Genomic DNA, 26,788 nt, shown 5'->3' on the forward strand with positions numbered 1-26,788 from the left:
AGGCACCATCAGAGGTGAACATAACCATTTTATTCAGGTCAAGTTCATGTTTCTTATAGAATTCCCTAATTGCTGTTACTATTGATGTAGCATCACATGCTTCCAACTGTAGCATCCAACCAAATGATATCCTATACTCATTTGAATTGACTGGCCAATACTTAAAGTAGAGTATTAAGTACTTGTTGACAGAAATGTCTGTGCTTTTATCAACAGTTAACGTATGATACGTTGCTAATTTAATGTCTGCCATACAATCATCTTGCACGATGCCATTGATAATTCCAAGAAATTCAAACGCGTGGAGGGGCATAATCAAAAAAAACGTCTAAGTCCCCTTTTGGCCTAAGTCCTTAAACGTTCAAAGCAGAAGCAGGGAAAGTGTCCATAACCAAAACAAACGTTCTTGTTTTGATTATGGCCTACCTCTACTAAACGCCCAGATCACCACTACGTCTAAAAGTATACCCCAGGACGTCTACACTTTTTGGCCATAATGAACCAAAAAAACGCCCAAGCCCCAAACGTCCAACAGAAGGGCTTTTAGGCGAATTAGGAGCCAGTCCTTCGCCTAAAAGCTGGATTCTGTAACCGGTGTCTGTCAAAAACAATACCGGTTACAAACCCCCCCCCCCACACACAACGATCCAGGCAGGAGGGTGCCCAAGCCCTCCTGCCATGTCGAATCATGACCCCCCCCCCCCCCCGAGAACATCGGGGCAAGAGGGAGCTCAAACCCTCTTGCCCCGTCCAACTGCGACCCCCCCCCCCCCAACAACATCGGGGCAAGAGGGAGCCCAAGCCTTCTTGCCCCGCCGACTCCCCGACTCCCCAACGATATCGGGGCAAGAGGGAGCCCAAGCCCTCTTGCCCCGCCGATTAACATCGGGCCAGGAGGGAGGTCAAGCCCTCCTGGCCCCGGTGACACCCTACCCCACCCCCATTACATTACAGGCAGGAGGGATCCCAGGCCCTCCTGCCCTCGACGCAACCCCCCTCCCCCTAACAACCACCCCCCCAGAACCCCTGATTGCCCCCCCGATGACCCGCGACCCCCCCGGCCGACCCCACGCCCCCCCCCACTCCCACCCCCCTTCCCCGTACCTTTTAAACTTGGCCGGACGGACGGGTGCCAAACCTGCCCGTCCGGCAGGCAGCCGATGCCAGAATGGGCCCGGATTATCCCAGCCATCCCAAAGCCCCGCCTACAGGTGGGGCCTAAGGTGCCTGGGCCAATCAGAATAGGCCCGGGAGTCGGCGGGGCAAGAGGGCTTGGGCTCCCTCTTGCCCCGATATCGTCGAGGAGTCGGCGGGGCAAGAGGGCTTGAGCTCCCTCTTGCCCCGATGTTGTATGTGTGTGGGGGGTGATGCATCGCGGCAGGAGAGTTGCCTCATCTCCCCTACCGCGATGCCATCACTCCTCTACCCGAGCTGCCGCAACCCGTGGCAGGAGAGATAGGGCATCTCTCCTGCTGCGGGCGCAGCAGTTCGGGTAGAGGAGTGATGGCATCGTGGTAGGAGAGATGAGGCATCTCTCCTGCCGCGATGCTTGCGGTGGGTAGGTTGCTGAGCCGCTGAACTGATGGCGCCAGCGGCCATCAGCTCAGCGGCCCCTTTTTTGGCACTTAGACCTGGTTTGACTTTGTCTAAGTCAAAAAGGTCTAAGTGCCGACTAGGCAACCTGTTAATGTTTTGGTTATACCTGTTGTACGCCTAGGTGTAGGTTGGCCCACCTCCCGCCCACTGCCCGCCCTTTCCCCTCCTCTAAACACACCTCTTTTCTCTCTGTGCGTTTAGTGGCAGGGGAAAGGCCTAAGCTGTTTTTAGATACGTCTAAAAACCAGCTTTGGTTATGGGTACTTGGACGATCAGGCTTTTTGATCGTCCAAGTGGCCATTTAGGACACTTTTTAGATGGTTTTTTTTTTATTATTATTAACCCCATAGTTTTTGCTTCTCCAGCTATCAGGTATACTAACATACTTCGCCATGTGCTCATTGATATCTTGAACAGAGAGTACTGAGATATTCATCTTAATGGCCAGCACAACACTGTCGACAAGTACCTTAATTTCATCAGGACTGGAACTAATTTACCTGTTTTGTTTTTTGGTTGGGCTTTCAAGCAACATGTTAACCAGTCCCCCCTCGTAAATTCGGATTTTTACTTCTGAGTTTCCTAATATGAGATTTACTTGATAAATGGCGTTTCAGAAAGTCCAGTTTCCAAACATCATCCCATATTTTTCCAGTAAAGAATTTTCCAGTTGCTTTGGCAACTTGACAATAACAACAAACAATTCCATCGTCTTCGTCATAGGTAAATATTTCACACAGTCGAACACGCATTGTATTTCGAGATTCCGGTGTCTCCATTTCAACAATTTCTTCAAGCCATTCAGACCTAAAAGCTGTTGGAGCTCTCTTGCGTTTTACACTTTTCACCATTCGCGGTTTAGACATTTTAAGAGTTATATCTGGTTGCAATTTAATAAACGAATACAGTTATACAACCGCAGTATCACGCTGCACACTACGATTCCATGAAATAAACAATATGGTGGAACTTCAGGAAGTCAAAGAATCAGAAGTGTTTCATATCCTATGGGGCACGTGATGTGTCAAGTTCAACTGCCAAAGATAATGGAATCACGTGAATGACTTAAAATTTATATTATAGCGCTTCAATAAATGTGATAAAAGGGAAATCGGAACAGCTGGTCTTCTGCAACATTTCATTTTAGCAGTGAAAATCATTTTAGGCAAAAATTTATTTTTTGTGCGCGGGTTCGGCAAGTTGTGTGCGCGCGCACACGTGCACAGCTTAGAGGGAACAGTGCTTGCATGGTCTATGTTCGTATATGACTGGTTGAGGATGAGCTGGGATGGTTTAGATGGGCTGGAGTGAGTTTTGATGGAGACTTCAGTAGATGGAACATAAGCCTAGAACTGGGCAGAGCTTTAGGTTCTGGCCCAGCAATAGCTAAGAAGAAGGAAAATTTCAATAAGTCAGTAATTTAAAAAGAGTGGGTAGGGTTGGGCAGACTGGATGGACCATTTGGGTCGTTATCTGTCGTCATCTACTATGTCTGGGGAAATCCACTACTTATTCCAAGTATAAGCAGCATAAAATCTGTTTTACTGCTACTAAAATCCTCTTCCATGCTTTTGTAAAGGGGGGGGGGGGGGGGTAAGTAAGCAGTGAGTTAAGCAAAGCATTGCCTTTTGTACAAACTACCCAAATTTCCAAATTTGCTTAAATTACACTGTCAAACAGCAAAGTCAGATGAAGAATCTAGTGGTTCCTTTGGAAGCAAAAACTGAAGAGGAAATGATGAGACAAGACCCTTAGGAGAGACATTATGTTACTGAAACATGACTTACAATGGAATCTATGAACTGTGCAGAGCATGTATCTCTTTCCGCACAAATGATACTTTTGCAAGACAAATGTCATCTTTGCCCTAGAAGCTGACAATTATTAGTTGTTCTAAACTAAACTAAACCTTAAATTTATATATCGCATCCTCTCCACGGAAGTGGAGCTTGGCACGGTTTACAAGAACTTAAAATATAAGAAGAGAAAGGTTTACATGAGCTTATATATAGAATGGAAGAGCAAGGGGGAAAATAGAATTACATGTTAGAGAAGAGCCAAGTTTTCAGTTGCTTGCGGAATAGTTGGAGAGAGCCCAGGTTCCACAACGGGATAGTAAGGTCGTTCCAGAGACCTGTGATTTTGAAGAGAAGAGATTTTCCCAGTTTCTATTAAGAGAATTTCCACGAAATAGTTGGGTCACAAGAAAACCACAGGTCAAAATGAAATTCAAGCTTAGGAGGGAGGGGGCTCACCCTCGGAGATCATTGACCTTAGTATTACAAAGGCACTGTCAGGGGAAATAGAGAAGTCATATATGACACCAAGCTTCGTTATGACTCAGTTGCTGTTATGTGTAAATCAAAATGATAAAGCGTGGAAAGCCAATTGAAATTAAGTATGTCGCACTCTGTACCCCAGGTTCCTGAGTATAATTGTTGATTGTTTTATAACGGACTGGGCATCTGAGTGTTCTTCCCCTCCGTTAGGCTCAACTGCTGTTACTCTGTCCTATTGGATGCTATTTCCATGTAAGATGTTTTTTGGTTATTATTATTAAATACACATTTTATACAGCAATTGGGTTGTCGGTGTGAGATCATTTACGGCCTCTTCAAAACTCAACCAGAGGAATCTACTTAATGACCACCAGAGGTCACCATCACACCATAGATATTTCTTTTCCTATTATCCTCCACAATTTTGACTATTCATGAATACTTTTGTTCATTGATGATTGTGTTTCAGTCCTCAAGAACTGGATCATACATAGTTCATCTCTAAACATTGTCAGAAAAAGGAATTGAGGTCGCCCCCTAAAAAGCCCCATGAGTTGTCTTGAATACGGGAGAAGCAGGACTCAACAGGGCCATGTTTTGGCAGAGGTGCCTGCATCAGGAGCCCAATGCACTAAGGCAGCAGTTCTTAGACCTATCCCGGGGAATCCCCAGCCAGTCGGATTTTCAAGATATCAACATTACCTCTTCCTTTTAGGAAGGTGTGTTCGCCAAAACATGGACCTTGTAGGGTCAGGTTGGATTTTTATCACTGTATTTTTTATCATTGTACTTTTTAAATTGAATTTTCATGTTTTTATATGTCAGTGTATAATAAATTATCTCCAGAACATCAGTATCCACAGTTTTTTGTTTTTGTTTTCATCGGTGGATTGTTGGGTCTCCCCATTTTTCTTTGTTGTGCTGCAGTGGAGAAGGCTTCATCTAAGGCAAGGCAGATATTGGGTTGTATCAATAGAAGTTTTGTCAGCCGAAAGCCTGAAGTCATAATGCCGTTGTACAAGGCCATGGTGAGACCTCATCTGGAGTACTGTGTGCAATTCTGGAGGCCACATTACAGTAAAGATGTGCGCAGAATTGAATCGATTCAGCAGACGGCCACCAGGATGATCTCAGGGTTCAAGGGTCTCTCGTACGAAGAGAGACTGAACAAATTGCAGCTCTACACTCTCGAGGAACATAGGGAGAGGGGAGACATGATCAAAACATTTAAGTACCTCACAGGACGTGTCGAAGTGGAAGATGATATTTTCTTTCTCAAGGGACCCTCGGCCACAAGAGGGCACCCGCTCAAACTCAGGGGCGGAAAATTTCATGGCGACACCAGAAAGTATTTCTTCACAGAGAGAGTGGTTGATCATTGGAACAAGCTTCCAGTGCAGGTGATCGAGGCAGACAGCGTGCCAGACTTTTTTTTTTTTTTTTTTGTATTTTTTTTATTTATAATTATACAATCTTATTTACAAGAATTAATTCTTGTTACATTGAATACAGGGAAGAAAATACAACACAATAATACTTTTACATCAATCATCATAATGATAAACCCCTTCTTAGACCACAATAATACTAGGGGGTGACCAAAACATAAATTAGAGAGAAGTTTAGAAGAAAACTACAAAGAAGAAAGGCATAATGTATCAAGCGCCCATTACTATTATTATCCCTTAATCCTTGATGATCTGCTTAACATCTAGAAATTCCTTCAGATGGTTAGGAGAGAAAAAAACATATTTAACACCTAAGTACCTAACCATACATTTGCAGGGATATACCAATAAAAATGTTGCTCCAATATTTATAGTTTGTTGTCGCATTGAAAGAAATTATTTCCTCCGTTCTTGTGTAGTCTTAGCTACATCAGGATATATCCATATTTTCCGTCCCCCAAATAGTTTTTGGGAATTTTTAAAAAACAATTTCATAATCATATTCACATCCTGTTCAAATACAAATGATACTAGTAACGTTGCTCTGTCCATTTCAGATGTTATTGTTTGTTCCAATAAAGCCGTCACATTTGCAAAATCTATCACATTTGTCTCTCCTCCTCTTGCTTTCCCAATCTCGTTTCCAGTTACCTTTCCATTTTCATTAGCATTATCATTAGGCATCTTTTTATTTGGTAGGTAATAAATTTTGTTAATTGGAGGAATACAGTTTGAAGAAATTTCCAAGTTCTCAATGAAGTATCTTTTCAACAAGTCAATAGGTAACACACCTGATGTTTGAGGAAAATTTAGAAAGCGGAGGTTCAAACGCCTATTAAAATTTTCAAATTGTTCTAGTTTCTTTTGAATAGTGGAGCTATCTTTAATTGAAGCCAATTTAAATTGTTGCAAATGTTGTATATTGTGGCCCACTGTAGTGCAGAACAGGACTTTATAGCTCCTACAGTGGAAACCCTAATATAGCACTTTGACGTGTGGCCCGAAATGGAACCACCCTGCAGGACCGGATTCCAAACCGGAATCAACACAAAAGAAAGTCACCACAATTACCATTCAAAGAAATAATATCATTTTATTCCTTTTTGTATCCAGGTAAGTAGTCTTTTCAAAATAGCTGCTAAGCTTGTCAAAAAGTTCTATACAGCAGCACAAAGGAAAAAAAATAGCAAACCAAGCAAGCAAAAACCAGCATACAATAAAGTCCTTGCCTTGCATTCAGCAATGTTGTAACCTCAGCTGTGTGTGAGGGTTTCAGCCCAACTCAGCACTAGCACTGACTGCTCCACAGCAGGCAGTTTCAAAAACCAAAAAAAAAACCAAACAGTTCAAGTCACTTATCTCACAGCACAAGTGTTTCAAAGTTCCTCCAAGCCTCTGGCCAGTTTCACTCACTGCCAGGTAAAGGGGAGTGACAGGTTTTGCACACAAAAGTCCTTAATTTGACTTTCACAATTCCCTCCCAAGATATCAGCAAAACCTCACCCCAAAAATCACTCCCTAGCTTGCAAACAAAATGTTCCCCATACAGTCCAGCACCAACAAACTCCACTCACTGTTTGAGGGTGGATGCAAAGTCCACCTGCATGGCTTCAGTAACCTCAGGAGCAAACTCTGCCAAACCTTCTTCAAATTCCATGGGCTGTTCTCCTGTAAACATGGGCTCCTCAGCCTGACCCGCCTCCAACACCTCCATTGGAACTGGTTTGCTGCTCCTGCTTGGCTGACAGGACTCCCTAGGGAGAAAAGGATTAAATCTCCTCCCTAGCTTGCTTCCCTGCCTGTTCTCTGGGACAGGTTTAAATACCTTAGGGCGACACCCTGCTTTGTCAGCCCTGGCAGTGTTCCAAGGGCCTCTTGGGCTCCCCCGGTGGTCAATGTCATTATTTAGCTCAGAAACTACCTGTCCCTTTCCAATTCCTCTCCGGGATTTCTTTTCTGCTCCATTTTCTTTTTTCCTATCTGAGACCAGGGCAGGGAGGATACCTGGCTGGTCACAATATCCACCTGCATTTGCTTGGCTTGGCCTGTATACTCTAATCAGCCGCGTGGCAGAGGGAGAGAAGAACTGCAGGGAGCGCAAGGAGAAACGCGGCGGTGAGGAGCGGGTAGCGGCGAGAGTTAGCTCCGCCCACCTGCGTCATCAGCCGCGACAGCAAGATCGGCGCCCGGACTCCCCCTTAAGAGAAGGGAGCCAGGCGAGGAGGAAGCCACAGCAGCCGCGTGGCAGAGGGAGAGAAGAACTGCAGGGAGCGCAAGGAGAAACGCGGCGGTGAGGAGCGGGTAGCGGCGAGAGTTAGCTCCGCCCACCCGCATCATCAGCCGCGAAAGCAAGATCGGCGCCCGGACTCCCCCTTAAGAGAAGGGAGCCAGGCGAGGAGGAAGCCACAGCAGCTGCGTGGCAGAGGGAGAGAAGAACTGCAGGGAGCGCAAGGAGAAACGCGGCAGTGAGGAGCAGGTAGCGGCGAGAGTTAGCTCCGCCCACCCGCGTCATCAGCTGCGACAGCAAGATCGGCGCCCGGACTCCCCCTTAAGAGAAGGGAGCCAGGCGAGGAGGACGCCACAGCAGCCGCGTGGCAGAGGGAGAGAAGAACTGCAGGGAGCGCAAGGAGAAACGCGGCGGTTAGGAGCGGGTAGCGGCGAGAGTTAGCTCCGCCCACCCACGTCATCAGCCGCGACAGCAAGATCGGCGCCCGGACTCCCCCTTAAGAGAAGGGAGCCAGGCGAGGAGGAAGCCACAGCAGCCGCGTGGCAGAGGGAGAGAAGAACTGCAGGGAGCGCAAGGAGAAACGCGGCGGTGAGGAGCGGGTAGCGGCAAGAGTTAGCTCCGCCCATCTGCGTCATCAGCCGCGACAGCAAGATCGGCGCCCGGACTCCCCCTTAAGAGAAGGGAGCCATGCGAGGAGGAAGCCACAGCAGCCGCGTGGCAGAGGGAGAGAAGAACTGCAGGGAGCGCAAGGAGAAACGCGGCGGTGAGGAGCGGGTAGCGGCGAGAGTTAGCTCCGCCCACCCGCGTCATCAGCCGTGACAGCAAGATCGGCGCCCGGACTCCCCCTTAAGAGAAGGGAGCCAGGCGAGGAGGAAGCCACAGCAGCCGCGTGGCAGAGGGAGAGAAGAACTGCAGGGAGCGCAAGGAGAAACGCGGCGGTGAGGAGCGGGTAGCGGTGAGAGTTAGCTCCGCCCACCCACGTCATCAGCCGCGACAGCAAGATCGGCGCCCGGACTCCCCCTTAAGAGAAGGGAGCCAGGCGAGGAGGAAGCCACAGCAGCCGCGTGGCAGAGGGAGAGAAGAACTGCAGGGTGCGCAAGGAGAAACGCGGCGGTGAGGAGTGGGTAGCGGCGAGAGTTAGCTCCGCCCACCCGCATCATCAGCCGCGACAGCAAGATCGGCGCCCGGACTCCCCCTTAAGAGGGGGGGTGCCAACGGCGCGCGGCAATGGCGCTCGCCTTAGCGAGATCGCCTTTGCGTAGGAGCCTTGGAAGGAGCCCAGACAGCCCAGCAGCGAATCCTAAACTTCTAACTAAAAAAAAAAACAAAAAACACTCTTTTCTTCTGTTGTCATTCTCTTCTCTCTCTATTCTTTCATATAGCTGCATGCAGAGCTAACTCACACTCACATTCAGCCAACCCTTTCAGATATCCTTAGCTCATAACTTCGTATTCTCTCAGACACCCAAATCTTTCATAATCTTGCACTAGCTCTCAGTAGGATTTTTCTAACTCTCTTTTCTTTTTCTAATTACTGACAGGCAGATCTAATTTGCAACTTGGAAATGGCAGGGAGGACTAGAAGCGCCAAGGCTACAATCAAATCCAGCATTCCAGCCACCATGGGGACCCTGGAAGAGATCACGGACGGCGTACAAAGGGAGGAGGACTCAGGACGGTGGACAGAGGTCTCCGTGCAGACCGAATCCACCCCCGGGCACTACACTACAGTCTCCACGCAAACAGAGGAGGCTGCTCAGCTGGATGGAGCCCTCATGCAGGAACTGTGGAGCCTCAGGGAGGAGGTGGTTCGCCTGAGAAGCATCCGAGAGGATGAAGCCTACATCGACAGAGTCGTTCAGGAGTTGTCCCAAATTACAGAGCAGACCCACGACAAGTCCATTCTTGAGACACCCAAATCATCAGCTTTGAAGACAACATTCGGGATACAGGAAATGGCTGGCGGCAATGACACCTGGCAGTTGGTGACCTCTTCCACAAGTAAACATAGAAGATCCCCCCCCCTTTTTTCAATCTCTTCATCCTCTTCTTTTTCTTCCCAACAGGCCAACCCTACATCAACCCCTCAACTCGTCCTGAAGAATAGATTCCAGATTCTTCAGGAAGAAGCCGCCGACGAGGTACAGGAGCAGGCCCAGCACGAAGAACAGGAGCAGGCCCAACACGCAACCCCATCTGCTGACCGACTTCCCCCTCCACAACGGAAGAAGCGCAGAGTTATAGTCATTGGGGACTCCATGCTGAGGGGCACCGAGGGACCAATCTGCAGACCGGATGCTCACTCAAGAGAGGTTTGCTGTCTGCCTGGAGCCAAAATACGGGACGTCACCACCAGCCTGGGTAAACTACTTACACCTCATGACCATTTTCCTATGCTTCTTATCCATATAGGTACGAATGACACTGCCAGGAACACCCCAGAGACCATCACCAGAGACTTCGGAGCCTTGGGTGAGAGGCTGAAGCAGACAAGTGCGCAGGTAGTCTTCTCATCAATCCTCCCAGTTAGAGGCAAGGGAAGAGCCAGAGATGAATGCATCCGGAGAACGAACGAATGGCTACAAGGATGGTGTCGAGATATGAACTTCGGATTCCTGGATCATAGAGAGGCGCTGCAGGGACTACAGGGACCAGACGGACTCCATTTGACCAGCAGCGGTAAGAACGTCTTCGGACACCGACTAGCCCGCCTGATTCGCAGGGCTTTAAACTAGGTAAGTTGGGGGAGGGGACCTACTCATATACTGGTGTGGAAAGGAACTATCCTGATGGGACGAGTCGACACTCTGTTTCCGAGGTAAGGACCCAATATGCAAACAGTTCTCTAGGAGCCACACAGACTCAGTCAGGAATAGCCTTACAGGGACTCAGCAAACACAAAGTGTGGAGGGCCATGTATGTTAATGCACACAGTTTAGGCAATAAAATTCTAGAACTGGAAACTGAAATAAGGGATGCCAATCTGGACGTGGTGGCAATATCCGAGACTTGGTTCACGGACGCACATGGGTGGGATATGGCTATACCGGGGTACAATTTACTTCGTCAGGACAGAGAGGGCAGGTTAGGTGGAGGGGTAGCACTATACATTAAAGAGGACATCAAAACCACCAGGATCACTGATGTCAAGTATACCGGGGAATCCCTCTGGGTAAACCTGGCAAGAGGTGGCAAAAAATGCCTGTATTTTGGAGTGGTATACAGACCTCCAAGACAACCGGAAGACATGGACGCAGAATTAATTGAAGACATAGAGAATATAACTCTACGGGGCGACACTGTACTGCTAGGGGACTTCAACATACCTGATGCAGACTGGAACACATTTTCAGCAACAACCAGCAGCAGCAGGAGGCTTTTGACCTCCATAAAGGAGTACATCTCAGACAGATGGTAACGGAACCCACTAGAGCCCAGGCGATCCTAGACCTGGTACTCACCAACGGGGAAAGCATCTCAGAGGTCTCGGTAGGAGATACGCTAGCCTCCAGCGACCATAACATGGTGTGGTTCAACCTTGGGAAAGGATCCCCTAAATCAATTACAAAAACAAAGGTGCTCCAATTCCGGGGCACCGACTTCGCACGCATGGGGGATTTCGTTCATCAGACGTTGCAGGACCATGCAGGGACCAGCAATGTGGAAACTATGTGGTCGTACCTGAAATCATCCATACACGAAGCAACTAATCGCTACATAAAATCAGTAGATAAAAGACAAAGAAACAACAAACCCCCAATGGTTCACTGAAGAGATCTCGCACCTCATTAAGGAAAAGAAAAAAGCATTTCTTTCCTACAAACGTACGCAGAGAAGAGAAACTAAAGTAGAATATAAGACCAGATCTGCAACGGTCAAAACAGCAGTTAGGGAGGCCAAACTTCGAGTGGAAGAAACTCTGGCAAAGAACATTAAAAAAGGGGACAAATCCTTCTTTAGGTATATCAGTGATAGGAAAAGAAATACAGACGGTATAGTACGCCTTAGACAACCGGACGGGAACTACACGGTGGCGGATTCAGAAAAAGCAGAACTACTAAATGAATATTTCTGCTCAGTCTTTACCTGCGAAGCACCGGGACACGGACCACAGTTGATGATAAAACAAGACGTGGATGACCCGTTTCAGAATTTTGAGTTCACACCTGGGGACGTTTACAACGAACTGGCAAGGCTAAAGGTAAACAAGGCCATGGGACCGGACAATTTACACCCAAGAGTGCTCAGAGAATTGAGAGACGTTCTGGCGGAACCGTTAGCAGTGCTCTTCAATCTCTCACTAAGTACGGGGAAAGTTCCGTTAGATTGGAAAACAGCCAACGTCGTTCCTCTACATAAAAAGGGTTGCAAGGCTGAGGCTGCAAACTATAGACCGGTAAACCTCACCTCAATAGTGTGTAAACTCATGGAAACACTAATTAAGTATAAATTAAATACGATCCTGAACGAGGGAAATCTCCGGGATCCCAGCCAACATGGATTCACCAAGGGTAGGTCATGCCAGTCAAATCTAATCAACTTCTTTGACTGGGTAACAAGAAGATTGGACTCAGGAGAGTCCTTGGACGTCGTGTACCTGGACTTCAGCAAAGCGTTCGACAGCGTCCCACACCGCAGGCTGCTGAACAAGATGAAATCGATTGGCTCCCCGTCACTCATCGGATACTTTATAAAATCATACTACTTACTTTCAAAATCAAACACTCTCACCTGCCCCTGTTTCTTGATAAACTTCTAATCCCCCAAAGTTCTTCTCGTTCTTTAAGATCATCTGATCAAAAACTCCTTTTCATTCCTTCTCTAAAAGAATCTTTCTACACCAGGACTACTAACTTTGCCATAACTGCACCCACATTATGGAACTCTCTCCCCCAATTTCTTCGGGACGAAATCCAATTACCAAAATTTAAGACTCTTCTTAAAACTTACCTATTTAAAGATGCCTATGCCAAATCTTAATCTTTTTTTTCTTTTTTTTTTCTCGTCCACTTGTTGATTTCTTCTTCAATCTAATTATCATTCTCACAGTATATCTCTCATACCAGGCACCCCCGCCCCCTGTGTTATATCCCTTCCCTCTATCTCATTTCTTCTAAGATTATGTAACTTTTTCCCAACCTTCCCAATTACCCTCACTGTCAGGTTTGTCCATATGTTTTAAATGTTTCTATTTTTTCTCACTAATCTTTCCCAACACATTTAAATATTTCTTTCTTTCCTATCTAGATTTTTATTGTTAACCGGTCAGATATTTGTTTTATGATCGGGTTATAAAAAACCAATAAACTTGAAAACTTGAAACTTGAAACTCTAACTGCATGGGTTAAAGATTGGCTTAATGGCAGACTTCAGAGGGTGGTAGTTAACGGTACCCGCTCTAAAATGTCGGAGGTGACTAGCGGAGTGCCACAGGGTTCGGTCCTGGGCCCACTCCTCTTCAACATATTCATTGGGGATCTGACTCAAGAGCTTCAAGGCAAAGTAACCTTATTCGCTGATGACGCCAAACTATGCAATATAGTAAACGGCCATAATCTACAAGATGCTATGGAGCAAGACCTGCGTACTTTAGAAAGTTGGTCCTTGATGTGGCAGCTGGGCTTTAACGCCAAGAAATGTAAGGTCATGCATCTCGGTAACGGAAATCCTTGCAGAACTTACACCCTGAATGGAGAAACTTTAACCAGGACTACGGCAGAATGAGACTTAGGAGTAATCATCAGTGCTGACATGAAAGCAGCCACTCAAGTGGAGAAGGCTTCATCTAAAGCACGGCAGATGATAGGTTGTATCAAGAGAAGCTTCGTCAACAGGAAACCTGAAGTCATGATGCCATTGTACAGAGCCATGGTGAGACCTCATCTGGAGTACTGTGTGCAATTCTGGAGGCCACATTACCATAAGGATGTGCTCAGAATTGAGTCGGTTCAGCGGATGGCCACCAGGATGGTCTCGGGGCTAAAGGGTCTCCCGTACGAGGAAAGACTGAGCAAATTGCAGCTCTACACTCTTGAAGAGCGTAGGGAGAGGGGAGACATGATAGAGACATTTAAGTACATCACGGGACGGGTCGAGGTGGAAGAGGATATCTTTCTTCTCAGGGGACCCTCGACCACAAGAGGACATCCGCTCAAACTCAGGGGAGGGAAGTTTCGTGGAGACGCCAGGAAGTACTTCTTCACGGAGAGAGTGATCGAGCATTGGAACAAGCTTCCAGTGCAGGTGGTCGAGGTACGCAGCATCCCAGACTTCAAGAACAAATGGGATACCCATGTGGGATCCCTACGAGGTCATGCCAAGGGATAGGGTCACTAGGACTTGAATGAGCGGGTCAGTAGAGTGACAGTATAATCACAATTATACTTAAGGGGTCAGAAGACTTAAGAGGGTGGGTAAATAGTGTGGGCAGACTTGATGGGCTATATGGCCCTTATCTGCCGTCATCTTTCTATGTTTCTATGTTTCTAATCTCATAGATTCAACTGACCCAGTCAATGATTCCAATTTCTCATTTAATTTTGTTACCTCTTCAGTTGACTTTTCAATTTTCCCTTCCATCCGCTGCAGCAATTGCCAGATGCTGTCCATAGAAACCTCCGTCTGGGAGAGAGAAAATTCCCCTCTCTCTGCTGTTATTTCCATCTGCCGTTCCGCCGACATTGCTGTGCCCTCGCCGGGAGACCCCACGCTTTCACTTCCGGGAGCGTGAGTCTCTCGCTGCAGCGTTTCGGCTGTTGCCGGACACGGAGGCGTCATGGGAGCCGGAGGAGACAACGATATCTCAGTGCCCGAAAGGGCCAGTGACTCCCTCCCGTCACCGCCCAACGCCGGGCTCTCCATTCCAACCATTGTGGGCGCCGGAGAAGGCGCGAAGAAACGATCCATCGTCTGCTGAATCGGGGTAGACGTCAGGGCCGACAAGGAAGAGACTCGAAGCACCCCTTTCCTCTTAGAGTGAGGCATCGGTACAAGGTATAAGTGGAAATGCAGGCTAGGAGTTTGTTAACTGCGTCTCTCGCAGCTTCTCTACATCACCGCCATCTTGGTCACCCTCGGACTTTAAGAATAAATGGGATACCCATGTGGGATCCCTATGAGGGTCAAGATAAGGAAATTGGGTCATTAGGGCATAGACAGGGGGTGGGTAAGCAGAGTGGGCAGACTTGATGGGCTGTAGCCCTTTTCTGCCGTCATCTTCTATGTTTCTATGTTTCACTTCTATGTTTCACTCCACCAACAAGGGGTCCATACCAGTATACCTAGAACCCTATTTTGGTTGCTGGGTGGTGATGGAACTCTAAATGCAGATAATGGTTGGTATGGGCAGGTTTTCTGTATATTGCTAAAGAAAAATAACACCAAAAAAGCCTACAGTGCACCACAAAAACTTGCATCCATACTCATCCATATGAAAGACCAGTTAGCTCTGTTCCAAAGCCCTGGAGTGTACCAAGTCCCATGCAGTTGTTGCCAATCTTACATTGGTGAAACCGGATGCACAATACAGGAAAGGCTGAAAGAGCACAAGAGACACCACAAGCTATGCCTAAAAAAGTAGCCTAGGAGATCGTGGACCAAGTTGGAGGGAGGGGGGAGAAGGGACATATTGTCTCACAAACTCTGTGTTTTGGGGGGGTTTGGCTTCCTGGTATTCCTCGTGTGTAATTGGTAAAATCTTGTTCTTGGCTATTTTTCATCTCTGTCTCCATCTGCTGGTCTGTTATGGACAACAAGGAAAGGGAGAGGGACGTGATGCAGCCTGCCTAGTCAGACGTGGGTGAGGAGAGCTCCTGCTCCACAGATAGAAAACCAGCGATTATACCTGCTTTTTCCTGCATCCCCTGGGTATTTTTCAACTTACCTGGTGGGGTGAACCCCTTGCTTTCCTGGGGCATCTTTGGTGTCTGGCTCCAGCATTGGGTATGCCCATAAAAACTGCATGTAGTGCCCGGGATAAGCCTTCGACTACCCTCTCCACTTTTATCATCCCGGCAGGGGACTGGATCAGTGATATAACCAAGTCCAGATGGACCTTTGTGAGTCCCTGCTGGGACTCCTGGCTCAGAGATTTTGCCTGATCCCCTTTAGGATGCTGGCCCGGACCTGTTAATCTGTTTTGACTCTCTGGGTTTGGAGGTTTTGGGGATGTGGGAATGGGGGACTTCTGGGGGGTGGAGTGGGGGGGTTCTGGGTAGGCTGGGGAAATGTCTTTGGGATTGTATGCTGGAGGGGCGAGCATGCTTTGGGGGGAGGTGGAGGGGGGAAGAGGGTTGGGGCATGGGAGGAGTGGGGTATGCATGGGGGTATGTGTGTGCATGGGTGAAGCTCGTGGGGGAGGGGTGGGGTTGGGTAGGGGTGCAATTCTTATGTCTAGGGGTGGCGGAGCTCAGCTGGGAGGCTTCACCTGCACCACTTCACTACACTGTTGCTGGTTCTGCATCAGGATTGCTTGATGAGCCTGGCTGAGCTTCTGCTGACACGGGGGGGGGGGGGAGGGGTATTCTTTCTCTCTCTCCTTACTGTGTTTAGATTTTTGTCTTCCTCTTCTCTATTGGTATGGCTGACTTGAAGGTGGTCTCTTTTCATGTAGATGGCATTCACTCTCCCATTAAGCGGGCTCACATACTGACCGTCTTGCGCAAGCTGGGCACGGATGTGGCTTACTTGCAGGAGACCCATCTCACTCAGATTGAACACGCTAAATTGAGGAGAACCTGGGTTGGGGAAGTTGACTCCGCCACATTTGGTGGGCGGCAGCACAGAGTGGCGATTCTGCTGCACAAACGGCTACCCTTCACATTGCACAAACAAATTCAGGACCGGGATGGGAGATAAATCATGGTCCTGGGGAGGTGTGGGGCTTGAAAATACTCCTTTGTAACTTATATGCTCCAAATGTCTACTGTCATAAATTCTTTTCCACAGTCCTTTCCATAGTATCAGCCTATCCTGAGTATCAAGCGATCCTGGGGGGAGATCTCAATATCACGGCGGTTCCAGGACTGGATTGCCGGCCACCTAGGGCTTGCCTGAAGGATCATGACAATATGGAGGTAGGATTCTTGGTGCAACATTTGGATCTAGTTGATGTGTGGCACGCATTGCACCCTTATGACTCTGAATTTGCCTTTTATTCCCATGTTCACAAGGTTTATGCCCGGTTAGACTACATCCTTCTTGATAAACGGCTGTTTTCCTGGGCTACTAAGTCCGAGATTACTGAGGCCACGGTTTCCGATCATGCGATCGTGGAGCTAACCCTGACCCTCTCACCGGGCCGTAAAGCATCTTCCTGGAAACTGTCTCCGCACTTGTACAATGATCCAGAGTTCCGGACCTTCCTGCAGGCGAGATGGGTTGACTATCAAGCCACGAATACTACACCGGAGGTGGGACCAGTGTCTTTTTGGTACGGGTCATGCGGGGCCATGTGATAGCTTACTCGGCCACTAAGCGCAAGGAACGGGAGGGGGAGCTTTTGAGGCTCACTCAGAAATTACATGTGTTTCATAGGGCGCACATAACCACCCTGTTCGACTCGGATCGTCTGGAATACAAGGGGATTCGGGAGAAAATAGAGGCCCTGCTTCATCAGCGCGCGGAACAGTCCCTATTTTACCAACGTTACAACCTTTATCGCTGGGGCAGTAAGACATGGAAGCTTCTAGCTAACCTGGTCTGCCCATTAAAAAAACAGCAAATCATTACAGCTATTCGTGATACCAAGGGGATTCGGCATGAGGGGGAAAGGCAGATAGCTGACCAGTTTGTCCAGTACTACGCAGACCTTTATGAGTGGAGGCTGTTGGATAGGGCTGCCTTGGGTGCATTCTTTCAGAACCTCCAAGTGCCACAACTGGACGCCACTCAGGCTGCTTTCCTGAGTCAGCCTGTCTCCGTGGAGGAACTGAGGGCTTCCATTAAGTCTCTCAAATTAACAAAGGCGCCTGGGCCAGACAAATTTGGCCCAGAGTATTATCAGATTCTTCCAGACTTGGTAGTGAGATGTATAATACTGTGGCAGCAGAGGGTGGTGCATTCCCGGATAATATGGCCCATGTAGTCTTGGTCCCCAAGTCTGGTAAGGACCCGGATCTGGTGGGCTCCTTCAGGCCCATTTCCCTCTTGGACCAGGATATTAAACTCTTGGCTATGACACTGGCGAGAAGCTTAGAAACATAGAAACAGCTTTCTCCCTGCCCTTATCCACACTGACCAGGTTGGCTTTGTGCCAGGGCGCTATGCCTCTATGAATTTGCTGAAGGTCCTGGGAGCTATTCATGCTCGGACTGGCTGGGGTGGTTTGGAGGCAGTAGCAGGTTTGGACATGGAGAAGGCATTCGATAGCATATCTTGGGAATACCTATTTTGGGTTTTAAGTCAGGGCGGTTTTCAGGGTTCGTTTTTGGCCTGGGTGACTGCTTTGTATACTAACCCTAGGGCGCGTTTCCTGATTAATGGGGGACTTAAGAACATAAGAAGTTGCCTCCGCTGGGTCAGACCCGAGGTCCATCGTGCCCAGCAGTCCACACCCGTGGCGGCCCATCAGGCCCATGACCTGTAATGTGATCCTTCTCTACGGTAGATTTTGGGCTGCAGAGGGGTATGTGACATGGATGTCCCCTGTCTCCGCTTCTCTTTCTCCTAGCTATTGAACCTCTGGCTGCTAAAATGCGACAGGATAAGGATATCCGGGGGATTCGGGTCGGGGGTCAGGAGTGCAAAATCAGTCTCTTTGCTGACAACATCTTGCTCTATTTAGACCAGGTCACTCCCCACTTGCACAGAGCTCTGGACGTGATCAAAGCTTTTGGAGCCCTGTCTGGTCTGAAAACTAACTGTAGCAAATTGGAACTTTTATTGTTGGGAGGTGGTCCCCGGCACCTTGGCATGCCTTGCTGCCTATTCCCCCTATGACCAAACCTATGCACTACTTGGGTATCTACCTCAGTACTGACCTAGCTACTCTTTATAATACCAATGTTAAATGACCCCTTGCGGCCATTGGGAAGCTGTGCCAGGCATGGCATCCTGGGGAGGGTGGCCTTGGTCAAGATGGTTTTGGTCCCAAAAATCTTGTAACCTCTGCAAACTATGCTACTCTGGCTTCAGCGCCAAGACGAATTTTCATTTAAAACAGCCATTTGGAGATCATGGGCTCCACGGATTGAGATGCTTAAACTTACTTTGGATAAATGTTTGGGCGGTCGCAACGTCCCTGACCTTCGGCTGAATAATGTAGCCTCGCTTTTATGATGGATTCATGAAGGATACACCGGCTGCACTCGCTACTCCCCTTGGGAATGACTGGCAGGCTGGAGTTCTCCCTTTCAGTTTCTGAATCTGCTTATTATTATTATTAGGGTTTTATATACCACCTATCAAGATTATCTAAGCGGTTTTACAATCAGGTACTCAAGCATTTTCCCCTGTCTGTTCCAGTGGGCTCACAATCTATCTAATGTACCTGGAGCTATGGAGGACTGAGTGACTTGCGCAGGGTCACAAGGAGCAGAACGGGGTTTGAACCCACAACCCCAAGGTGCTGAGGCTGTAGCTCCAACCACTGCTTCACTTCCAAGCGGACCCCAAGAAGCGGTACCAGCCTTGTTTTCGCTTTCTTTGACCGTTCAGACTGGCCCGGTGGTGGTGGCGGCGTAGACAGGGCCTGAACCCGGAGATCTCTCCTTTCTTGCGCTTTGAGGGTAACTGTCAGTTTCTGCCGGGCTGGGGCCGAACGGTGTTTCGGTACTGGGAGATCGAGGTTGTGTGGCTATGGAACAATTGCTTGAGTTGAGTCCCAAGGGTTTCCCTTCTTTCCAACAGATCCGGGATAAGTGGGGCCTCCCCTCTCGTTACTTATTCTCCTATTTCCAACTTCGACACTACTGGGATGTTGAACGTTAGGGCCGGGAGGGGGAATGGGACAAGGGGTGTTTGGATATTATTTTCTCGGCGACTCTGGCGTCCGCTAACACCCTAGCCCACTGGTATCATTTACTGAAATCTTCTATCTCCCTGTCTGTGCTTACCCCACTGAGATCCAGATGAGAGCTGGACCTGGGGCATGGCTTCCCTGAGCCACAATTTTTGGCCTGCTTCCAGACCCTTTACTCCTTTACTAAATCTGCTGATTTCCAAGAGCTTCAGTTTAAGATCCTTCACTGAGCCTACTTTACCAAACAGAGGGGGGTGCGATTGGGGCTTTGGGACAGTGACCTTTGCATTAAGTGCAAATGTCAAGCTGGTACTTATACTTACTCTTTCCTGGAGTGCTCCACATTGAGTATCTGGCAGGAGGTGCTTCCCCTCTTGGAGAGAGCCGTGCACCGCACTATTGAGTGGGACTATGGGTACCTCTTACTGGGTTTGCAGACCTCCCTCCAGGATCAGGGCTTTACTATTCCCTAGTGCCGTTTCTTTTATTATCAAATATATTTATTGAGCCCAACAAAAGCAACAAACAGAGAACACATCAATACAGCAAATCCAGCTCAGATTTTCAACAACAAAGAACCATCCCACCCCCGCCCCCAAATACCCTCCTCACCCCAGTCCTCCTTCAACCCACTGGAAATACCCAATAAAGAAAAAGAAGAAGAATACAGGCAATGACTAGGAGTCTGGAAACAAGAAAACAACAAATTAACAATTCAACAAGCAACTATGAACCATCGGGGACATTGTTGTCCAAAAGGGTTCCCATGTACACTGGAATGCTCGCCCAAGTGGAGAGAAGAAATCTTGCACTCCCCTGCGCTCCCACATCAGGAGCATTATCAGGCAACTGTGCCATAGAGAATAGTCAGGTGCCTCCACCTCCAGCCACTTAAGCAAGATACACTTCAAAGCAATCAGCAACGCCCACAGGAGGAAAGCTGTCGCTCCCAGACGTCGTGGATGAAAATGAAGAGAGGTACCAAACAAGCCATTTCTTTTATAACATTATCCTTCTTGCTAAGAAGCTGATCTTAACTTACTAGATGTTGGATGATTCGCCTCCGGTGCCTCAGTGGAGGAGTAGACTTCGGGAGTTGGCCCAGTTTGAGATTCGGTCATATGCTGGGTCTTCGCATCTGGCTAAGCGGCAGTACATTAGCTTGTGGGAGAGACTACGGGAGTTGGTGGCATCCTGATAGGTTGGGGGGGTGTCCTTGTACCTCCGTCCTTTCTTCCCTCTTCTTTTCCTTTCTCTTCTCCTTTTTCTCCCAGAGGGCACAACATGATCGGCGGTTAGCCCTGCCCCCAACACCCAGTACTTCATGCCTATCACCTCCTATACCAACAACCCACCAAGGACCGACACCTAGCTCAGTGACTCTAATTCGTTGGGCCAGTTACTATATTCCTTGACTCTCAATTGTGGCCACCCCGATCAGAGCACTATCTCTTAAAGTCCATAGATTTATACTTCGTATCTGTCCTCGACTCTTAGTTCATACCTGTTCATAGACTTTTATTACATACCTGTTCTTAGCCTTTTATACCACTTCTGCTTTTAGACTCATATTGCACATTTGCCCAAGACTTACACCTTGTATTGCATAGACCTATATTCCGTCTTATAGATCTGTTCTTAGTCTTTTATAACATACCTGCTCCTAGTCTTATCTTGAACACCTGTTCATAGACCTATTTTCAGTACCAGTTCTCAAGCCCTCAGATCCTTCCTCTTATCTGCCCATGAGTCTTTCTATTTGCCCACCTCCTCTTAAGCGTCTGTCTCCCCTCCTCCCTAGCTTTGCCAGCCTGCCCTCCCCCTCCTCTCCCAGTCCAGCCAGCCTCCCTTTTTCACCACCCTACCTGCTACCCCAACATGTCTAGCCTCACTCACAAGCTCATTGCCTTTCTCCTCCTCTACTTGCTTAGCACAAGAGGCTGGATTACAAAAGCTTTAGCCTTCGAACTTATACCAACCTATATCGCATGGACTAGAATCCCAGGACCTGATAAACTCCTCCGCCCTCACCGGCTTGTTCATGACGTCACAGAAACAGGTCCTTTCCCCATCCCTGTGATCAACACTACCCGCCGCCCACTCATACCAACACACAATAGAAAACGATCCCTACAAAATTTACAACGTACGGAACCTTCGCCCCTCCCAGAGCAATCCACTCTTCCTGGCGCCTACCTGAACATTCGCTCGGTTAGAAATAAGGCCCAACTCTTCAAAGATTGGCTGGAAGAAACCCATCTAGACATTGTACTTCTTTTTTTTTTTTTTTTTAGTTCAATAATTTTTATTAAGTATTTTGAAAAATACAGGAAGCAGTTCAAATACATAGAAGCAAAATAAAGCTTTCTGTATAAAGAATCTACAAATCTATATTTAACTGTATAGGAGCAAAACAGTAAGAAAGGCTCCAAGTATTAGAACTGCATGTGAAGAATATATAAAAGAAAGATGAGGGAGAGCAGGAAAAGAAAAGAAGAAGGAAAGAAAGAAGAAAAGAAAAGAAAAGGAAGACAGGAGTGTCTAAGAAGCAGATCGTACATAGGAATCCAGGAATGACCAAGGTGATTTGTTGTACTTCAATTTCATGGAGGTTCGGAATGTAATTCTCTTCTCATATGCATAGGATTCAAATCTATGATACATAGACATTGTACTTCTAACATGGCTCATTTCCGACCAGGATGCCATCATAGCGGATATTCTCCCACCACATTACAAAATCATCCCTCTCTCATGAAACTCTAAAAGGGGAGGTGGTCTGGCCATCATTCTCCATGACCACTTTCACTTCCAAATCTTAGATTCCAAATTAACCAATGACCTGGAAATCCTTACTTGCAAAATCTCCAAAACTGACTACATTGATAACTTTATCATCACACTATTCTACATACCCCCTAATAAATGGAATCTAGCAAACGAAGACTTCTACGAATTCCTTCTTACGAACTCGGCAGCCGGCACCCACAACCTCTTAGCAGGAGACATCAATCTACACCTTGAGCAAGAAGAGAACACCAATGTTGCAGACCTATTCTCCTTCATCACATCGCTAGGCTTCACCAAGCCCCCCCATACCACAACACACAATAAAGGTCACCAGCTTGACCTGACCACTTTCATTTCCAACACCCCCACTACTCCAAACATAAGTCTCACAGAACAAAATTGGTCTAAGACCCCTTGGTCCGACCACCTCCTGTCATTTCGAATTAGCTTGGCTCAAAAAACAACCAGACAGGAAGCCCACGCACAACCATACAAAGACGATGACCTGGACAAGAGAAAAAATTAATCCAGCAGATTTTTGGTCACATTACGCCCTCATTTCTAACTCCAACTCCGACCCCAACTTCTACCTAGACTGGAAAAACTTCAGCGACCAAGTCCTAAACACCATCGCCCCTCTAAGACTTTGCAAGAAAACCCCTCGGCCCTCAAACAGCTGGTTTGATGCGGATCTCCTAGCCATAAAACGCGAAGTACGGAAACTAGAAAGAACCTGGTGTAAATCAGGGACCAACAACGATAGACTCAACTGGCGATTGAAAGTCAACGAATACAAAAAATTGATCCATGAAAAACGCAGTAAACATTACTCCCAACTAATCAACTCCCCTTCTCTAAACAGTAAAGCACTTTTTAGAATAGTCAACTCCCTTCTAGACACAGATTCACACAAACGCTCCAGCTCAGACCTCCCGCTCCCCGCTACAATCCTAGCAGACCATTTTGCCAACAAAATTCTCACCTTAAAATCGTCTCTTATAGCTTCCAGCCCTGAGCCAATATTCAACCTTCCTGCAGCAGACACATCAATTACAGACATGACCTGGAGCTCCTTCGAAAGCCCAGACTGGAACCTTTTTCTCAAACTCTACTCAAAATACGCTAACTCCAACTGCCTATTAGACAATTGCCCACCCACCATCATGAAATCCGCCCCCCCCCCATTCAAAGTCGAACTCTTCAATTGGGTCTCACTATGCCTGTCCACTGGTCACTTCCCGACTGAACTTGGCCACATTCTTGTATCCCCCGCCTTAAAAACAACAAGGAACCCATCTCCTCCACTGCCAACTACAGACCCATCGCCAACATACCACTCTTCCAAAAACTCATGGAAGGCCTTATTAACCATGACCTCATGAATTACCTAGAAAAGTTCAACATTCTTCACGATTCCCAATCCGGTTTCCGCACAAACCACAGCACAGAAACTGTCTTAGCTGCTCTGACCAATTACCTCCTCCACCTGTTCTCACTGGGCAAAAGCACCCTAGTACTCCAATTCGACCTAAGCAGCACCTTCGATCTGGTCAACCATGATATCCTGCTCAGCTGCCTTGATTCCATCGGCATTACCGGCCAAGTACTAAACTGGTTCTCAAGCTTCCTAACTAACCGTACTTACCAGGTCCACAGCAATGAAACCTCCCATCACTGGCGCAATCCCTGTGGAGTCCCACAAGGCTCCCCTCTATCCCCCTCCCTTTTCAACATTTACTTGGCCCCTCTGGCACGGACACTAGCCGACTTAAATCTAAAATCATTCATATACGCAGATGACATCACCATTATCATTCCCCTAACTTCATTCACACAACAGACGGAACAACTCACCTCTTCTGTCCTCACCAAATTAGAACTATGGACCTCACAATTCAAATTAAAATTGAACACCGAAAAAACCAAAATTTTCCTGGCAAGTCCTACCCATAAACTAACAAACACTTCCCTGAAATTGAACGGCCTAGGCTATCCTATCAACCCCACCATAAAAATCCTTGGAGTCCTCTTAGACAGATGCTTGACCTTTGAAGATCATACCAGTGCCCAGGTCAAAAAATGTTTCTGCTCCCTCTGGAAACTTCGCACCGTTAAACGCCACTTCGACCACCTCTCCTTCCAACTTCTGGTCCAGTCACTAATCTTAAGCATACTGGACTATTGTAACATCATATACCTGGGATCCTATAAAAACACCATCAAACGTTTAAGAATAGTTCAAAATGCTGCCGTCCGCCTCATCTTCGGCCTCAAAAAATATGACCACGTTAGCCCCTACTACACTAAACTCCACTGGCTGCTGGTGGAGGCAAGAATCATCTTTAAATTCGCCTGCTTCTGCTACAAAACCTTAGCAGGCTCTTCACCAATCTACCTGTCTGAGCACCTTGAAATTGCAGGCCCCTCTCGTACACGAAACACCTACCTGTTTTCCTTTCCTTCCCTGAAGGGCTGCCTCTACAAGAAATTCCTTGACAGATCCCTAGCATTCCAAGCGGGCAAATGGAACAAATGCCTCACAGCCCTCATCTCCAATTCCCCCCCCCCCTACCAAATATTCAGGAAGTCAATCAAAACCTACCTGTTTGACAAATTCCTCTAACTTCTCCCCCCCCCTCTTCCTTGTCCTCCTCCTCTGACCTCGACTTACCTCCAGACTCTCCGACTCCTCCAATCTTGTCAGCCACTAATGGCTTAACAAAATGAATCACTCTATCCAACTAATTACCCTGTCTTCATTACTCCCCATACTAAATGCCTCTGCTCTGCCTTATCGAACACCGCAGTATGTATCTACGCCGTAGGTAACTCTGCTGTATGTAACACCGCTCTATGTAACTTCTCTGCAAATGTAACCTAGCTGTAAAATAACTTCACCGTAAATGTAGCATCACCGAAAATGTAACTTCGCTGTAAATGTACAGTCTCTTCATCTGTAAACCGCATAGAACTTCTATGGTAATGGAATAAAGTTATTATTATTTTTTTTCTTCTTCTTTTAGGCCAGTCCTTAGTTCTACGCTGAGCCTCACTCTTGTTGGTACCTTGGGGTTGGGGGGTGGGGAGAGTTCTGGTATGTCTGGGGGTCTGTATGTTCTGTTGCAGGGAGTGGATGTCTGTGTGTGTGGTGGTGACTGCGGTGGTTGATCCTTTAGCACTCCCTTCATTCCACCGTCATCCAATGGTCCCACCGCTTCCTTCGCGGGTCGTTTCCCCTTAATATATCGAAAGAACGGCTTGAAGTTTTTCGCCTCCTTGGCTATTTTTTCCTCGTAGTCTCTTTTGGCCCCTTTTACCGCCTTATGTCACCTGCGTTGATGTTGTTTGTGCTCATTTCAGTTTTCATCCATTTTTGACCTTTTCCATTCCTTAAACAAAGTTTTCTTGTCTCTGATCGCTTCCCTAACCTCTACAGTGAGCCACACCAGTTCTTTGTTCTTTTATCTCTTGGATCCCTTGTTGATACACGGTATATATAGATTTTGCGCCTCGGTGACCCTGTCCTTAAAAATGGACCAAGCTTGCTCTAGCGTTTTTTACAGTGCTTATCCTCTTAACCTTCTTCCACACCATGCGTCTCATCTCTTCATAATTCCCTTTTCGGAAGTTCAGTGCCATGGCCATCATTCTGGACCGATGTTTCGCCCCTGCGTCCAGGTCGAAGCGGATCATATTGTGATCGCTGTTTCCCAGCGTCCCTTCTACTTCTACACCTTGTGCCGGTCCTCACAGTCCATTTAGAATTAAGTCCAGAATTGAATTTCCTCTTGTATTTTCCTTGACAAGTTTTCCCAGGAAGCAATCGCCTACATGATCCTTGCTGGGCTAACAGAGTTTAGCATGAGCTTGTGGCAAAGAATCAAATGAAGACTCCACAGGAAGAGGATGGGGATTGGCCTGGGGACCAGGGGAAATGTTTGAGTCCCGGAAAACAGGAATGCGCCTGGAGCCAGGGAGAGCAGAGCAGGGAAATGGTCCATTGAAGATGAGTTCAACCTACCAAGGAAAGGACGTCTCACCTGTAGAGGAGAGTAAGAAGTGGGAAGCTAAACCTGCATCAAACAGCAACTGGTTAGGGGAAAGCGTGTTGGACTTTCCAGGGAAATGAGAAGCAGAACAGGCTAAAGAAGATTTAGGGAGTGGTGCAGGAAGAGAGCAATTAAACTCCCTGCTCAGGAAATTAAACTTGTGCAAAAGGAGAAAATGTTAAGAAGTGCAGAGGGAAGAGGGAGGAAGAAAATAAATTAGGGGAAGTGAAAAAGGGCAGTATAGATGATGGGCTGAGGGGCTGTCGATGGCATGAATGGAGAGAGAGAGAGAAAAAGAGAAAGAGAGAGAGAAAGAGCATCCAAGCTACGCCTAACCTCCCCTCCACTCCAAAGCAGAGCAAAGACTCAGCATTCCCGCAGGGAGATCCCTCCAAATGAGTACGGCGTACAAACGATCCTACAGCCATTTCCTTCCTCAG

At 47.4% G+C, this 26,788-nt stretch overlaps 1 protein-coding gene across 1 annotated transcript in view; it reads right to left on the minus strand.

The window, feature by feature from the left end:
- LOC117352674 (left-right determination factor 2-like) overlaps positions 1–21,229 on the minus strand; it is a 50,659-nt gene extending 29,430 nt beyond the window's left edge. Inside the window, exons 1-2 of the mRNA XM_033929253.1 lie at positions 21,192–21,229; positions 20,552–21,141 (exon numbers count right to left, since the gene is read on the minus strand). Of these exons, the coding sequence (XP_033785144.1) occupies positions 20,552–20,630 (79 nt within the window). The 5' untranslated portion in view covers positions 20,631–21,141; positions 21,192–21,229. The remainder of the gene's footprint in view (positions 1–20,551; positions 21,142–21,191) is intronic.
- Between the last annotated feature and the right edge of the window lie 5,559 nt (positions 21,230–26,788).

Source organism: Geotrypetes seraphini, chromosome 1, assembly GCF_902459505.1.
Source record: "Geotrypetes seraphini chromosome 1, aGeoSer1.1, whole genome shotgun sequence".
In the NCBI taxonomy this organism is placed as follows: domain Eukaryota; kingdom Metazoa; phylum Chordata; class Amphibia; order Gymnophiona; family Dermophiidae; genus Geotrypetes; species Geotrypetes seraphini.